General features: G+C 39.9%; 1 protein-coding gene across 1 annotated transcript; it reads right to left on the reverse strand.

Annotated features, from left to right (window-relative positions):
* Positions 1 to 409: 409 nt before the first annotated feature.
* On the reverse strand, positions 410 to 6274 carry LOC130170473 (prostaglandin E2 receptor EP4 subtype-like). The gene is made up of 2 exons (XM_056377752.1): positions 3132 to 6274; positions 410 to 1905 (listed from the first exon to the last, which is right to left on the reverse strand). Exons 1-2 carry the CDS (start codon positions 3942 to 3944, stop codon positions 1573 to 1575), a joined length of 1146 nt encoding a protein of 381 aa, XP_056233727.1. The 5' UTR covers positions 3945 to 6274; the 3' UTR covers positions 410 to 1572.
* Between the last annotated feature and the right edge of the window lie 8545 nt (positions 6275 to 14819).

Raw genomic sequence — 14819 nt, forward strand, 5'->3', positions numbered from 1 at the left:
ATCCCATAATCATAAACATACTCCCATAATCCCCAATTTAACTTCCTTCCTAAAAAAGATGGGTCATTACTTACTTCTTAAAATATGCAGTGGGAACATTTACCTGAGGCAGAACTACAACTGAAACCCAAACAATGCTGACCCTGTACACAACCAGGAACAGCAGACTTAAAGCTGTCATAGACTGAATAGTACTGATGAAATGGAGAAACTGGACAGTCGACGGCAGAGATTCTTGTTAGTTTGATCACGACCATGTCGCACTTAGGTATTTGTTCCTGCACAAAAGTCCAAATTACTGTAAATTCCAATTTATTTTCAAATAATCTCCTTAGAAGTTTCCTGGAAAGAAACATATGATCTGAATAATATAGTTAGAGGTCAAATAGAGAGTGATCGGTTGGTCAGTCAACATTCAGGTAAACATGCAAAATGTGCATGGTTCTAAAAAAGCATCTCAACACAAATGAAGAGTAAAGTTTTTAATAATACATGAATGAGTGTATTGGAGTTTAAATCGAGCAATTTCATTCATGGAAATTCATCTGGAAATTTATAATAAACTTAACTCACTGATTTGATCTGATCTGAACTCTATAACATTCTCTGAACTTTGTACTTCGTACCAAAATACGTCCCGCATACATTCTTTCCAGGGAACTTTCAAGAAATTATTAGGAAATAAATATTTTCTTGTGATATTGATGTAGATGCATCTTCATCTGCATCAACAGTAATGTAGTCATTTAGTAGAGCCCAAGTCCTGATCAGGTCCAAAGCGGCTAAAGACCAACTTACTTATTTGCTAAGTGATAGAGATTAAAGACAAACTCAGGCTCAGTTTTACTGCAAACAAGAATCTTTAATACAAACAGACGTCAGCAGCACATAGTCAGTGCTTTATCAAGTTCATATCAGTGTCTCTCCGAATGCAAAACTACCTCCTGAGGAGTTCCCCAAAGCCACGTCAGGTGTCTCATAAAAACAGCTGTGATGGGTCTCGCCCAGGTTTTCCTGCGATGTCTGTGCACTGCTATATGAAGACGTGACTTTTAATACTGGACCTTCCATGACTCACAGGTCAATTGAAAATTGTCTCTAGATGAAATGAGCTATTCATCTACCTGCAGGAGCTGTGTATCCCTGGAGCATCCAACTGATTCGTTCACATAAACTAGAGGACGGACTAATGATGTGGACGGAGGAGCTGGAAGTGAGGGGAGAAAGAATGACGAAAAGTGCAACATCATCTGGATGTGATGGTAAGGAGGAGGGCGGAGCACTGAGTGGACAAGGAGAGGGTGGATGACAGTCAAAGTTACAGAATACAGGCTCAGTCATGTCTTATTGTTGCACCTCCGTAAGTCCCGTGTGCGTCATGCGTCTCCATACATGATATCAGAGCAGGCCTCCACTTTTATTCAATAAATAATCCTCCAGGAGCTCGGCCCAACTGTGGGCCACAGGCTCGTCACCGTCTTTCCATCTCACAGGTGACAGCTCTGAAACAGAGTCTGTGACGCTGCATCAAGCAGCAAACATTCATCAAACTTGTCTTCAGCCTGCAGTGTTTTAAGTCTGGTTGAGGCTCTCCGTGTCACACGGAGTGAATTTGACAGTAGCAGGCAGCTGAGTGATGATGTTTGCGCTGCACATCAGCTGGGTGAACACGTGGCTGTCCTTCATGATATCAGGATAAAACAGATTCCTTTGTGGTGTAGAGGAGGAACTACTTCGAGTGCTGCTGCTTCCCCTCGATAAACTGAGTAATCGTCGAAACAGAGACCTCCTGAGGAGGATGTAGATCCAGGGGTCGAGGATGGGGTTAACAGAGGCTATCCTGATGGCAGCCAGGTCAGCTCTGGGGTCGTGTTTTAACATGAAGCAGTTGGCAAACACACGGATCTAAAGGAGGAAAACTACAGTTACTACAGTTCAGATCTTCAGACTGTAAATAAGAGTTTTAACATGTGGTTAGATGTTTACAGGAATATCTCCTTTTATTTATCAAGTTTGAGGTTTTCCAATTCAAATTAACTTAGCAAGAAATATATTAGTTCTTAGGGCTTTATTATCAATTTATCTACAGATTTTTTTTTTGATTAATCGGTTAATTGTTTAGTCTATAAAATGTAAAAAAAAAAAACATTGTGAAAAATGCCCAATACAATTTTCCTAAAGCCGGAGATGAACTGAAGAAAGTTTGACATTTTTGCTTGATATCAAATTAAATACCACTTCATTTCTGTCTATCAACTCATCAGTTAATGAACTATATGATCCCTCCTCAGAGTTTTAATGTCTATGAATTGTATTTCATAAGTTAAAAGAAAAACAAGATTTTTCCTTCTCAAACTGGTTTATTTCAATAGTTGAAAGGGCAAAACTATCAATTATATAACAGGAAATTTGAATCAATGGACAAAGCCCAGAAAATAAACACAATTTATAGTAGAAGAAATGTGTTTTTAATTCTCTCCCATCCTGTTAAACATCAGCTTCATATCATGGCCCCTTTGGAGGGCCCTGACCCCCAGGTAGGGAACCAATGGACTACATAAAATTACATTGCAAACTATAATTCCCTGTATCACAACCATATGCAGAGCTTATTAGATGAATATAAAATACATCTAAGTCAAAACTTTAAACCCATGTTGGCTAACACAGACACGAAATGTAGATAAAATGTCATAACTGCAGTGACATTTTTGGCAGTTTTCATCAGTTATTTATAGTTAGGTTCATGCCAGGTCAGGTTTTTTTTCCGGGTTATTAACGAACATTTTCCTGATGGACTGAAGGAAAAAATGTTGTAATGAAGGTGAAGTGATAACAGTCTTTGTTTCTGTCAATGATACAGCACTAATGATAAATAATATACGCTACTATGATAATATGCTCTGTTGGCTACAGTTCAGTTTTGCTTTTAATGCCAATTTTTATGCCTTTACTACTTATCATTGCTACTACTTCTCCGTTACATGTAGACTATCTGACAGCTAAAGTTAATAGGCTAGTTCGACTTCATTAATAGTTGCTGCTGCTGCTCCATGTGAAGTTAATGGGATGTGCAACTGCACCGACTGCTATTGCAAACAGTTAGTTTAATGAATTCCTACTTGACTCACCACCAGCGGGGCTGAACAGGCCAGGACCACCGCGGAGGTCATCACCAGCACCGCCATCATCTGCGTCTCTGCGGCCGAGGACAGAGCCCTCCACCTCTCCCGGACGCTGGCTCTGGTGACGGGCCGCTGCACCGTCCTCTGCCGCATCAGCAGCAGCGCTCCGGACACCGCCAGGTTCAGCACGATGGTCCCCAGGATGAGCAGCAGGCTGACGACGCCGTACAGCGCGGAGTAAGCGGCGGCTCGCGGCTTGTGCGTGTTCCAGTCGATGAAGCACCAGGTGCTGGACGACTGCAACAAGCTCCCCGCCATGCCGATCATCGGGAGGCAGCAGAAGACAATGTGACTGATGTAAATGGAGATGAGGAACTTTTGCGCAAAGCGTCTGTCCACCCCCCACCGCTGGTAGGTGTAGGGGCAGCAAATTGCCAGGTAGCGCTCTGCTGCCATGGCGAATATAATGCTCAGACCTGTTAAACCGAAGAACAGCAACAAAAACGATTGAAACTCGCAGACGTGTGAGTTTTTCAGCACATTCTGGTCCAGGTAGTTGGCTATAGTAAGCGGGCTGGCCAGACAGGTACCCAGCAAGTCCGTCACCGCCAGACCGCACACCAGCGTGTAGAAAGCGGAGGATTTTCTCTCCTGTCTCGATACTGAAAGGACGATTATTGCAATCAAATTCCCAATGGCGCCCCCAGCAAACATGAAAATAGGTAAAGCGATTGCTGTCTGGACGCTGACCGATTGTGAATGCAGAGGCATAGTTTCGTTAACGGAGACATATCCGTGCGTAAAGTTTGGGCTCTCCATCGCCACATGCACCCACAGGCTGGCGTTTGTCAGCGATTATACCTTTGGTCTGTTGTGAAATTGGGAGCGCATTTCCTCTTTAACCCCCTGCAATGAAAGATAAGGAGTCAGCATGGACATTTTCTCTGGTAGTCCCATCCCCTCATGCTTTCCAGTAACCCAGATGCTAGTTAACCACGAGGGATGTTGCGCGCAGCTGTGAGCCAAGGGGTGGGATGTTTCTAAATGTGCTGAACCACGCCTGACAGGATGGATGGGATGAACGCGACAGACGAAAAGGAAAATAGACAATTCTCTCTTTCAATTTCCGCTTCATGTCTCATCTGCCAGTGTTGGCGTCATCACAGCTTTGCATAGTTTGTGGCAGCTCTTAAGGAGGTCAAATTGAAGGGCTGGTGAGTAAAGAGCGAGGCTGAAGAGACTTCAGCAGACTTTTCTCACCCAGTTACACATGAGTCATATGTGGGCGCAGGGAGGTTTGTGGCAAATGCAACAGTTAGTCCTGCACAACTCACTCAGTTTGCATTCAGAAAGCTTGGACATGGTCACTGCTAAGGTGATAAAAAATGATAGTTTCTTAATAAATGATTGCAAGTTGTGATTAACATCCTAATAAGTCTAATGCATTTATAAGGCAGTAATAATGACAAGGTTTGGTTTTTTAAATTGTGAAAAATCCCTTTTACTCATTGTACTTTGTAACTGGAAAATAACTGCAAAGTAGCCGGACTAAAATTGATTGATTATCATGTTCTTAATAGATTACCAACATTTATAGCTGCATTACTGCCAAACAAAAATGATAAACTGATCAATAAAGAATTAGAAATGCTCCATTAACCATTACCAGCCTCTTATAAAGAATAGAAAAGCTTATTGTAAATTTTCATCAAGTAAAATGTAGTCTTTCACCCAACAACAGTGTTAGCTTTAAACATTTAACCTCTGTTTAGTGCTGCGCAGCTGTTGATCTTGTTTATGTGTCAAAGTGTCTCCTCATAATGTTTGTGAATTGTGCAGCGAGTCCGGTTTTCACAGAGCCAGAATTCTTGCAGTCAAAGCCTCTAAAGTATTTATTTACTCACAGTTGTTTACATGCAAATATCTACACCTCCAACAGTCACTGCTGCTGAGTCCATGTCTCACTTTTAAAGTGTGTAACCAGCTTTAACTTGGTGCACAAAGGTCAAAATTCTCCAAGAAATAATTGAATGATTTGTTTCAACCCCTGTGTAACATCAGCATGTGCACATGAATTGAAAAGTTAGATGAAATCGATGTTAAACTCAAACATGTTTCCCTCTATTGTGCAGGTTTCGCACGTTGTTCTTTAATTTAATTAATTCCAGTGTCTGTGGGGCAGAAGTTAGGATTGTGTCAGGAATGTTGACACGTTCCCCACACGGTACTAAAACCAGTGATGACAGCATCATCAAAACACATGAATTACAGAACTGCATCACTTTTAGTTTACCTCTTTAGTTTTGATTTGACTGAATTTTCGATGAAGTTGCGGAAAATTTAATTAAACACATGAACGTATGATTGGATGAAACAAGAGACCGTGATTGTGTTCCAGTATGCTGCTGTGGTTGGTATTTTCGTCAGTGCAGCACACAGCTTTGTCCCAAACAGAGATGACTGTAAATGGTTGTGAGGAACAACAGAGGGCTGATGGACAACGAGAACACAGGGGACGTCAGTGCACTTAGTCTGCTCCGACTCTCCAGCCATCACACATTCATTACAGCGTGACTTATGTTTACAGTGAGGAGCAGCGGAGAGGGGTCTCAGTCTGCAGCCAACCTTAAAAGACAAAATACAACACCTCTCTGAGAGGTAAACCGCTGCTGCTCATCTCTGCTGCAGACAAAGGAGAGCTGGCAGAGTCTAAAAAAAACAAACCACTTAAGCGATACCAAAGCTCGGAAACTCCAACATGTCCTTAAGGTGAATCATGGAATGTACAAGACGTACCTCTTTTGGTTTATAGCTTCTTGAATGTCATAAAGGTAATTCATTTAGAGCAAATGCACTTAAAGTGTATTATCTATGTCTGTGGTTTCTGCAGTGGGCAGCAGCTATAAAATTGTAGGTGCATACTATATGACTAAGCTGCAAAACAGAACTCAATACACTATCCCCTTAAAAGGTCGTTATACCTTTCTCTACCCTCATCCTAACAGATGAATCAGCACTTGACATCACAACCAGAAGACTTTTTCACCCACTATTCTAAAATATTTACACAAAACCTTTTTATTTTTATCACATTTTATATAACAATAACTTTACATTTACTTCCCGTAAAACACTGTATCGTTAGTGGTTACTTCAGCCCTGTTCCCAATTGGGTGATGTCAGTACAGCTCTGAATCCATGTGTTAGTGCAATCAAACCATTCATTGAGAGATGGGCTGTGATCCATTGCTCAAGAAAACCAAAGATTATTTTCATTATTGAGTAATCGTTTAGTCTCCTAAATGTCAAAAGATAATTAAGAATGTCCATCACAATTTCCCAGTGCTCAAACTGAAATCTTCAAACTATTTGTTGGTTCAACTAGCAGACCAAATCCTAAAGATACTCAAAGGCCACTGTCATAATTCACCACTTGTTTTTGCCTACAGTGCTATCCTGGTGTTGGACTGACCATTGGCCATACAAGGATAAATCTGCATCAGCGGATCATAAAAAAGGATTGGGCTCACTGGCCAATCACAATCAGCTTTCAACCCTCACTGACCCAACTCCAAAACACCACATCCCACTTGTTTGAGTTGCCGGTTGAACCAGGACTGGCTTCCTTACTAGTTGTGACATCACAAATCATGCTCGGTGGTACACCCTTTAATTTAGATATAGCTCTCTGAACACACATTGTTCTGTACAATGAACGTCAAATATCCATTAGAAGCGGAAATGAAATATTTTTTTGAGTCGAGGGGGACTTTAAACCTGCACTAACAGATTATTTTAGCCCATTGGGGGCAGAAAGGGCAAGAAAGAAGTTGTGAACGCATCATCATTCAAATATACATTTTTAGAGGGACCCTGTGAAAATGTTATTTTAAGACCTTAACTGTTTTATTTATTATCTTTTTTGTAAAGTTCTGTTTAATCAAACACAAAAATCCCTCAGACAATGTGGCTTTGCACCACAGAAGGACTGTGAGGCTTTCATTATCAGTAGCTGACACTTATTTTCTTTAATCATCAATCGAAATTAGTGAACAAAATGTCAGAAAATAGTGAAAAATGCCCATTAAGTTAACATATTCAAATTTCTTTTGTTGTCTCAAACCCAAGCATGTTGAGTTTAACATAGAAAACTGGGAAAATAGCAAATATTCACATTTGAGAATTGGGAAGCAGGTACAAGTGAATTTTATTTAAGTTACTTAAACAATTAATCACTTATCAAAGTTGCTGCCCATTAATTGTCTGTCAATCAACTTTTGATTAATCAACTGATCATCTAAGATGATCCGTTGACTGGTTGTGGTCTGTTTCTGCGTACGTCTGGGAAAACAATGAAACTGTCATGGAAGAGTGGGAGTCAGTAGGAACCATTAGGAGGTTAAACCAAACATGTATAACACAAGTGATGCAGAAAAGAGAAAATAAATAAAGAAATGATGATGTTGAGATCATTATCATATTCCCCCAAGTATTTCAAAATAAGCATAATAAAACACTATAAGTCACCAGCAGCATGAGCACAAAGTTTTCCACCATTAAAGGACCAGCTATTCAACACTGTAGTGTTAGTATTGCATTGTATTGTATTGCTCTGATAAACCTTTTGGTGTAAAAGGAGTTTAGGCATTTGGGGTAAGAGGGACACAAAACTCTGCCCTTCCCTGGAAGTGAGATAAACTGATTCCCTGGGTCCTCAAAGGCACAAAGGAATCAGAAGTCAAGTATGTTCAGAGGACTTGCATACGCAGATTTTAGTCAAAAACAACACAAGACAAAAAAAAAATTTGAGTAAAATAAACTTGAGTAAACTAAACTAATTATTCACAAGAAGGAAGACTTCAGTGGGCAGAGCAAAAAACCCAAATAGGACTGATTAGGTTCAGTGAAAAAACACTAGTGATGAGTGAAGAGGGAGCCACTCCGTTCGGTCCTGCAACTTTAAGGGAGTGAAACACATTTAAATGGAGTGCAGGTGACATACAAGGCGGCGAGGCCGTCGTCCCTCCCAAGAAGAACAGCATCAGCATGTGTCCCATCATGCCCCTGAAATCATGTTTATAAACAAATCATTTTCAGCAACGAAATGTGATGACGATTACATTTTCTACTAACATAATGAGGAAATCTTTTTAAATTAATGTATTATATTTTCCAATTTGCAAAAGTGTTGATACTGAACGTATCAAGCATTTCTTTTTAAGATGCATCCTAAAACACAAGACAATTACAACATGCAAAATTAGGATGATGATATTATTGATGAATTTGAAATTCTCCCTGCAGATTTGACTCATTTATTGCAAATTCATGCAGTTGGAGAAACAAGAAACTGAACAAGTCTTTGATTACTTCACAAATTATATTAAAAATAAAAATAAAAGACTGGATGTAATTCTGTAAATCTGCTTTCATTTCCAGAGCAGCTGCAGTTTTGATTAAATTCAGTGGAGACTGAGTTATTTAAACCAGTATGTCTAAGCAGGACCTCCACAGAGAGAGACTCCAGTGGTCCACAGTTAAATGTGAAAAGACTTAAGTTGTTGTGTTAACAGTTTAAGAGAAATTATTCCCAGCTACAGTAAATTATGATTCTTAAATTGCACTCTCATCGCTTGACAGTTTTATGACCCTGAGGGGAATAGAGTACATCACAAATCAGCGATCAACATCAAATCAACAAATGTCTTCCTGTGCCTCTGTGACAGCTCTTCTCAGAGCTTCTCATATGAATGTTTGTGACTGATCAGAAGTTTGGTAGTTAATCTGTGACATTGAAAATAACCAATAATCTGTCAAAATGAGATTAAAAGCAAGTAACCATCATAATGGATAGATCAGTTAAAACCTATTCCTATGAACCGTTTCCCATGGTGATTAATGCACCAAACAGTCTACTCCTCATGTTCACAATAAGTTCTATTTTACTTCAAATTTCTCGTTGCCTGTCGTTTCTGCTGGTTGAAATATTTTATCTTTGTTTTTATAGCGCCAATATTAGTTAGTTCATTGATTCCAATGTAAACAAAACCATTTGGATCTAATGTGTAAATAACTTAATTGTTGTGTGTGCCACTTTCAATGTGAACCTTGATGTTGTTTTAATCACAAATGGGTATGTTGTTGCAATACCAGACTCAAATCAACTCGTGTACATGCGTGGAGTGCCAAAACAAACAAATGCAGTACTGAGTTCCCTGGAACTGAAAGATGCTAAAATGCCGGAAGCCAGTAAAGATTTCGTCTGAATACCTACTCATCGTTTGCACACTTTTGAGAAATGTTGTCACTCCAGGTTTTCCGAGATCCTCTTTATCGACATTCAATGATCTGCTGGGGAAAGACAACTCCTGTCTAACTTCAGAGCAGCTTCTTTCATTCTTTTCATCCTTGTCGGCTATAGCAGATATGATATCTTACTTGAATAAAGGAAGATCTGTAACTCAACCCCTTTTTTGTTATTGTTAGGTGGTTATGACCAGAGCATGACCATAAGTTCAGAAATATTTTTTGAACGTAGAGGATAAGATGACGACAAATGCTGATCTGACTCCAGCACTGACAGGAAGTGAAGCGATGTAGTTCATGGGAAAAAATATTCAAGCAACACTGCTTTCTGGTAATCCATCTACCACCACGGACTATTACCATGATTTAAAAAATGTTTAGCTGGAGGGAGTCATATCTGGACAATATAAAGGTTCAACTTCCATGTTTCATTCATTTCCCCTTGGGGATAAATAAAGTATCTATCCATCTATATATCTATGTTTCTGTTTCTCTGCACTTCCCAATAACCCTTTATGTTCCAATTAATTTCTGTTGATGCCGTTTGAGTCGAGCTGAATAAAATATCAATTAAAGTGCCACCCCGTCACTCTGGGTTTAAATCTTATCTGAGATTTTTCCGCATGAAAGCTGTTCACATATTTCATTCTGGACCGAAGTGGTAGAGCGACAGCTCATCAAAAATCACACAAAATTTATTTCTCTGGTTTCTCTGGTAAATCATGTAAACCTTCAGCATTTTGGTATAAGCTAGCCCCCTGTCATTCTGTTTGAGCAATACACATACTCATGCACTTGGTCACTTAATTTACTGCAGATCCATCTGGAGAACAGATGCTGGGACTGTTGACTGTCTGATTTTTAGTTTTTTCATCCAAAAAGAATAATCAGTGGAACATCCCATTTACTATGTTTGGAGGTTCACCAAAGGCAACCATTAAAAGAAATAACACAATATCCTATTGGCTCTATTGTGAAAGTAAAATGATCTTATAGTTAAATAAGCCTTTGTAAGAGTTTGTAAGAGTCACAGTGAGCAGGTAGGAGTTCAGTGTTGGGAGATGACTGATATTAGCACTTAACCCGAGTCCTTAAGAGTCCAAATACTGTGTTGTGGTCAGACAAAATTTAATCCAAGCAAATAAAGAACAAGCTGATCCATCATGAATTATAGTGTTTCTAACTTGCTTAAACATTAAAATTGAAACGCAGTCACTGAAACCAGAAACTCATGTACCAAATCCCTAAACCAAAAATGCAGAATTGCAAGCACAAGTTCTGCTTTACACTCGGTCTTCAATTCTAAATCTGACTTTTCACACAGTTCTCTGCATTAGTCACAACTTTCAAAATTAAAATCTCTCGTGTCCCTTTGGAAAAAGCAGTCATGATGACAAGCTTTATTTACCAACCAACACAGGTGTAAACAGTAGTCACTTATTTGTTTACTCACACATGAGCTCTTCTGTTATGGGGGAATACGGAGGTCAATGATGACGCAAGAGCCAGAGGTCAAGGAGTGAGAGAAAGAGGAAGTAGAGGAGGGCGAGGATGAGTAAGGGCAGTTTCCTCAGATGACATCAGGTCGACCATGTGCTCAACACTGGATTGAGTATGAAGGAGGATGGGCAGAGAGTTCATCCAAACCTTAGCCACCACACAGTTGCATCTATCATACGTATACGTGCAGAAATGAGAACGGGTAAGTTGCCTACCTTCGACGCTATGCGACTGCCCTTGATGCTTGTACGTATACTGTAGTGTACTGCAGTCCAACATGTCAGCGTGTTACCGATAGACGACCAGGCCATGGTAGAAGACACAAATCTTTTCCCTCATCAATCTACACTCAATACCCCATAATGACAAAGTGAAAACAGAATTTTAGAATTGTTTTGCTTATTTATTAGGAGGAAAAATTTTAATATCACATTGACAAAAGTATTCAGACCAGCTTTGTTATGACACTTGCTCAGGAGCCTCCCATTTCTCTTGATCAGAGTTGAGAACTTTTCTACACCTTGATTGGGGACCACCTGTGGTCAATTAAGCTGATTGGACATGATTTGAAAAGAAACACACCTGTCTATAGTGTTTTGTGTTGAGCACATCAGTGTTGTTGTTGGTTGGGCAGAAAGAGCACTTCATGCCGTGTGTCATTTTGAGGAAAGAGGAAACTCTTGTGAATGCAGAGCTTTGCTTTTTCCTGGAGATGGGTGGAGTTTTGTGTTTTGAGACAATAAGCCATAAATGTGTGTAAACAACTAAGTGCCGTGACCCTGAATTTTCTAAAACATTGACATTATATTTGTTTAATTCTCTGTATGTTACCCAGAATATTGTACTTGAAACAACTAAAGTTTCACTGTCACATTACCTAACATTATGTAGTTGTATTTGAACTCACTGAGCACACTGGTTTGACTGGTTTGATTATTTCTGGCTTGTTAATGAGAGAGGTAAGAGGAGAATGGTCGGACTGGTTGGATCTGAGAGAACGGCTACAGTAACGCAGATAACCACTTTTTTGTGTGGTGAGTAGAGAAGCTTCTCAGGATGAACAACACATCAAACCTCGATTTGGACGGAGTACGACAAGCAGGAGATCGCATCAGGTTCTAGTCCAGGCCGCTGTTGGTGTAATGGCGTCCCTCCCTGTCATGGTTTTGAGTTTCGGTCCCCTCATTCATCCTTTTATTCATTCATTCATCATTCTAATTCTGCTGTCATTCACCTTTCCCACCTGCAGAATCACCTGACCTGCTCCTCCTCCCCACTCACCTGCCCACCTGTCCCCCATTTCCTCATTAGCTCCTCAGTATACATACCGGTCTGTTTCCACTTGCTCTCTGCCAGGTCGTCTCTGTGCCATGTCCAGTACGCTGTTCTGTGCCTTCCTGGTTTGGTGCTTATTCTGTTTTAGACCTTGCCTGTGTTTTTTTTTTGTTTTTTTCTTCTCCACCCTTTGGACTTTGTTCGCCTGCTTGAATTTTTGTACCCTTTTTTTTTTTTTTTTTCTTAGTAAAGACTCTTTACTTTTACATCTGCCTCCTGAGTCGTGCTTATGGGTCCCTTTTCCGCGAGCCGTGACACTCCCCATATACGGCTCTGTTTACAGTTGTAAAGACACACAGGAGCTTGGCGTTCAGCCACACTGTCACTAGCCACCTTGTTTCTCCTGAGGTATTTTTACACTGGTAAAAGCCAGTCAGCTGTTTGTACATGTCATCTACATGCAAACACAGGCAGAAATAAAACAAAAACCCTTTAAATCATATTCAGTGTCCTGTATGACAATAAATGCAAACAAAGGTGTCTCTGTGGAAACAGTAGTGGGGGACATATCGAGAACACAATGCTGTTAATGTGGGCACATTCAAAGACGCATGTTAAGAGAAAGGCAACAGCTGTACTCTGGTCTGTTCATTAAGTAACTCTTCTAATATACATAAATTTAAACACCAGCAAACTGGAAAACATCTGGATTTGGACAGGACCAGGCTGATGTTTAGCTTTAGTGCCAAATGTTTTTTAGTTTATCCAGCGCGGTTCTAAATCTCTTTCATCTACACAAGAGGTCACACAGTTTCCACAACACAGAGAGGAACATGTAATCCTTCTGTTAAAGTTTAAAAATGAAACACTCAACAGCAGCAGATTTGCTGTCCCACATTATATGAAGTGGAATGTGGGAAACACTTGACCGCGTTAGAGTAATCTGACTGAGACTTGCTCAGATCAACATATTGGAGAGCTGCTCATGTATTTGATGTTATCATTCACATCCTGTGAATTGGGAAAAAATGTTTGTACACGTACTGTAAATATGATCATCATCACGTAATGTTACAGGTCACATAATTGACATTTAGCTGACGTCCAAGAATCGGCTAACAATTACAATTAAAAGCAACGTGACAAAGGAAACATGTTTAAAAAGTCAGGGAATATGTTCAAAACAAATATGTGATGCACTTGGCTGTGCCTCGATGCCAAAGAATGAAATGTAAGCCAGCTTGAGCCCATATATGGATGCTGGACTCGGCTGTGGGTTTTGCGGTCGTGGACTTTGGTCCATGGTCCAATTTAGGTTGAGAATCAGCTCCAGTTAGCAGCTCTCAGGTTCATTTTGGACCAGTGTAAGATTGTTCCGGTTCATCCCAGACATGGTATGAGCTCAGTCTTAATATGGATTTCAGCATCCTGAACCAGTGTTTGGTGGCTATTTTATAAACTGAGACTGAGACTGCGTTTTTAAAATTACTACTTTAAGGTCAACAAAAACTATGAAATTCAGAGTTCAGTATTTGCTATTGTAAGTCCTGGCAGCGTTGCAAAACCTTTTGAAACTCCATTTAGACCTTCATGTTGTTAAAAAAAATAACATTTGCAGGAAGTGCAATTGACAAGTTAACTGAACAAATCAAATATGAAAAAACTTCTGAAAGTATCACCTCCAAAATTAGGACCAGGCATGACTGTATATGTACATATATGACCATGTGATGCATGGACCGATGACAAAGCATCCAATACACACGGTGTAACAAATCCCTCAGTGCATTGGAGCCTCCCAGAGCTCAGCTACAGTGTGTGTGTGTATGTGTGAGAGAGATAGTCTTTTGACTTCTTCGCTGTCACTGTCGGTAAATGACAGGCTACTGTAACTGTTATCCCACAGTTGTAGTTCTTGTTAAAAGGGAAACACGAGACCTCCTCAGTGTTGTGATGACAGTAACCTACATGAACTTTTCCTGTCTTTCTGCAGATTCACTGTTAAAGTGGATTAAATCTGGTATTTCATGTCCTCAGGTTGCTGGAGTCTGTACCATTCTGCCAAATCTGCTGTCGTGACCTAAATATTCAGGGTTTGCATATTATTTTGATTTTAAAAGAATCCCACTCATTTAGAGGAGATTTTGGGAAAGCTGTGCTTAATCTGACATAAAACTCTTCCTGTTCTGGGGGTTTTCAAAAAATTAGCTTCACTTTCTGAGAAAATGTTTCTTCAGGCAAAAAGCCTCTTTGTTAACTTAAATATCACGTCACCAGCGGTCTGGTTCAAAACATGTATCTGAGAAAATGCATCGCGTGCACGTTCAACATGGAAACCACGAGGGGGGTCTGACAGCTAGAGAGAGAAAGTGACTTCCTCTGTATCTGTAGTATTTTCAGCTTTCTGAGAAACATTTCTGACTGTGTATGCAAATTAAAAGCAGTGGTAGAAGAAGTGTTCAGACAAACTGGAGTAAAAGTAGCCTAACAATACCGCAAGGACTTTTACAAGCAAATTTTCTGCATTTAAAATGTTAATTATTTACAAAATCTAGCCCACTACAGTTTTCAAAAGTAAATGTAGTCATTAAGTACTTGGGGAAAAAAACCCTT

The sequence above is a fragment of the Seriola aureovittata genome, chromosome 6 (genome assembly GCF_021018895.1).
Source record: "Seriola aureovittata isolate HTS-2021-v1 ecotype China chromosome 6, ASM2101889v1, whole genome shotgun sequence".
NCBI classification, from domain to species: Eukaryota; Metazoa; Chordata; class Actinopteri; order Carangiformes; family Carangidae; genus Seriola; species Seriola aureovittata.

What these genes read in the sequence shown, in the direction of transcription:
- LOC130170473 (XM_056377752.1), bottom strand. Translation starts at nt 3,944, where the DNA reads ATGGAGAGCCCAAACTTTACGCACGGATATGTCTCCGTTAACGAAACT. An exon ending in CCTGTTCAGCCCCGCTGGTG is followed by an intron (nt 1,906 to 3,131) that starts GTGAGTCAAGTA and finishes TTCCTCCTTTAG; the next exon opens with ATCCGTGTGTTTGCCAACTG.